At 43.3% G+C, this 2,305-nt stretch overlaps 1 protein-coding gene across 1 annotated transcript in view; it reads right to left on the reverse strand.

The window, feature by feature from the left end:
- OXCT1 (3-oxoacid CoA-transferase 1) overlaps nt 1-394 on the reverse strand; it is a 102,215-nt gene extending 101,821 nt beyond the window's left edge. Inside the window, exon 1 of the mRNA XM_009274551.1 lies at nt 281-394. Coding sequence (XP_009272826.1) covers nt 281-394 — 114 coding nt within the window. The remainder of the gene's footprint in view (nt 1-280) is intronic.
- Nucleotides 395-2,305: the final 1,911 nt, after the last annotated feature.

Here is a 2,305-nt window from a genome sequence, read left to right on the forward strand (position 1 = left end):
GGTGCTCGGTTGGCAGCTGGGCTTAAACCATGGCAAAATCTGAAACTTTTGTTGTTAAATTTTTTACAAGGTGATTTAAAATGAACCCCTACCATTCACTCGTCCATCTTTTTAAAAGGCCTCTTAGAATCAGTTAGTCTTAGAATATCGGGTTTTCCTTCAGCTCTCCACTGGTCCTGGTAAAGTATATCTGTCTGATTTTAAATGTGGTTCTACAAATACACATTCAAAAGGAGCTTGGAAGCCTGCTAAGCCTAAGCAGCAGGTTCCCTGCATTTACAAGCACACAGCTGCTTGTTGCAAAGCTTTCGGCCCTCTTGCTCTCAGTTTCACCAGCTCCAAACATCTCGTCAAAGATCCGGATTGTTTGTTTCAGGAGCCAGTTTGACGCCATGGCCTAACAGTTCACTGAAGACTTCTGTACTCTGCTTTTGGGGTTTTGCAGAGCTTCAGGAAACACAATCATTTCAGATTGACTTCACTACCATGAAACATCCCCGTTAAAAGCTGGACTATATTGAGCGCACTGGTGACACCCTGTGGCATCCTGCTGAAGTCTCAAACAGAAAGGGCTTCAAGATGTTTGGCATTTGCCTTCCTCCAGCACCAATGCCTGTCCTCACTTAAGACTAGCAGGTCCCAATGAGGTGCTACTTCTGTAGCAAGTCTGGCATAGAGATCTTTTAAGTACCAATGGTAACCAGAAAGACTGGGTTGAAACTAATTACTACAGGAACAGCAAAAAGGGTCTCAGATTCCACATAATTTTAAAGCACCTTTAGAATGTATAATTCACATGACTCTAGATTATTTATCCAAGTGATAAACATGATGCTTTTTGGTTGTAGTGCATTTAAATTGTTAATAAATTCAGGCAAGCACTTCCAGAATTTCACTCAGCTTGCAAGTTATCCACAACAGGTATCGGAAAATTTGTCAACGATCATGGATTTCCCATTTACCTCACAGGGTAAAACCTTGATTACCATTATCATGGTTTGCCACTCCAGCAGTTGTGCGCTGTAACAGAGGAATTACCTGTGACAAGAATAGATCTTAAAAATCAGTATGCTTATATTTATTTTCTTAAGGCCTTTGAAAGATAGTGTATTTGGCTCAAGAGGGTACTCTCGGCAGTCACGCTGCCAGGTAGCAGATTTCCAGCAAGCCAACCAGAACACCGCAGACAGTTCACATCCTACTCCACGCTTAACATAAAAGAAACACATACTTCTTGCCCTAGCAAGGACAGTACATGCATTTGCGTAGTTGAACATTGAACTGTAGTACAGGAAAAGGGGTGGGGAGGCTTTTAACACAGATGAGCTTCCCAGCCATGTTCATCTGAAAGACACAATTACATGAGCACAACTTAAAAGGCAGCATCATAGAAGAGTGGGAAGAAGGGGCAAGAGAGCAGAGCAGCTGTTTAAACTACTACTCTTCCAAGAGGGTTTTTTTTCTCAAGAGAAACCCCAGAAGAACCAGAAAAGCTTTAATGCTAAGTGCTACATAGATTAATACAATACCCCAGTTAGTAGATTTAATTTTGCTATGATCCAAGAGAATTAACTGTGTAAAACCTCTTATGGTGGCACAAAAGTTTACTAAAAGCCAGATGAAAGTTCTCTGAGGGTACGTTACGCATTACAGTTTCAGAAGGAAATTACAGTCTCAGCTTATAGCCATCCAGATCAGCTTGGTGATGCAACTGCAGACTAGGTCTGTGGAAAAAATGGGCAGCATTCAGTCAGATAAGCGAGATGACCTTACACACCAAACTGTAACATGACTCCAGGATTAATACAATTAAAGATGGGAACATGCAGTTAGACCAGACATGACTCTGGTCACTTGTTTGACCAAATGACATTACTTCTGCTTTAGCTAGCAGTCTGTGCTGGTTTTGGCTGGGATAGAATTAATTTTCTTCATAGTGGCTGGTATGGGGCTATGTTTTGGATTGGTGCTGGAAACAGTGTTGATAATACAGGGATGTTTTCATTACTGCTGAGCTGTGCTGACACAGAGTCAAGGCCTTTTCTGCTTCTCACCCCACCCCACCAGCGAGTAGGCTGGGGGTGCACAAGCAGTGGGGAGGGGACACAGCCAGGACAGCTGACCCCACCTGACCAAAGGGATATTCCATACCATATGACGTCATGCTCAGCATATAAAGCTGGGGGAAGAAGAAGGAAGGTGGGGACGCTCGGAATTATGGCGTTTTGTTTTCCCGAGTAACCGTTACAGGTGATGGAGCCCTGCTTTCCTGGAGATGGCTGAACACCTGCCTGCCCATGGGAAG

Source organism: Aptenodytes forsteri, unplaced genomic scaffold, assembly GCF_000699145.1.
Source record: "Aptenodytes forsteri isolate BGI_AS27 unplaced genomic scaffold, ASM69914v1 Scaffold176, whole genome shotgun sequence".
In the NCBI taxonomy this organism is placed as follows: Eukaryota; Metazoa; Chordata; class Aves; order Sphenisciformes; family Spheniscidae; genus Aptenodytes; species Aptenodytes forsteri.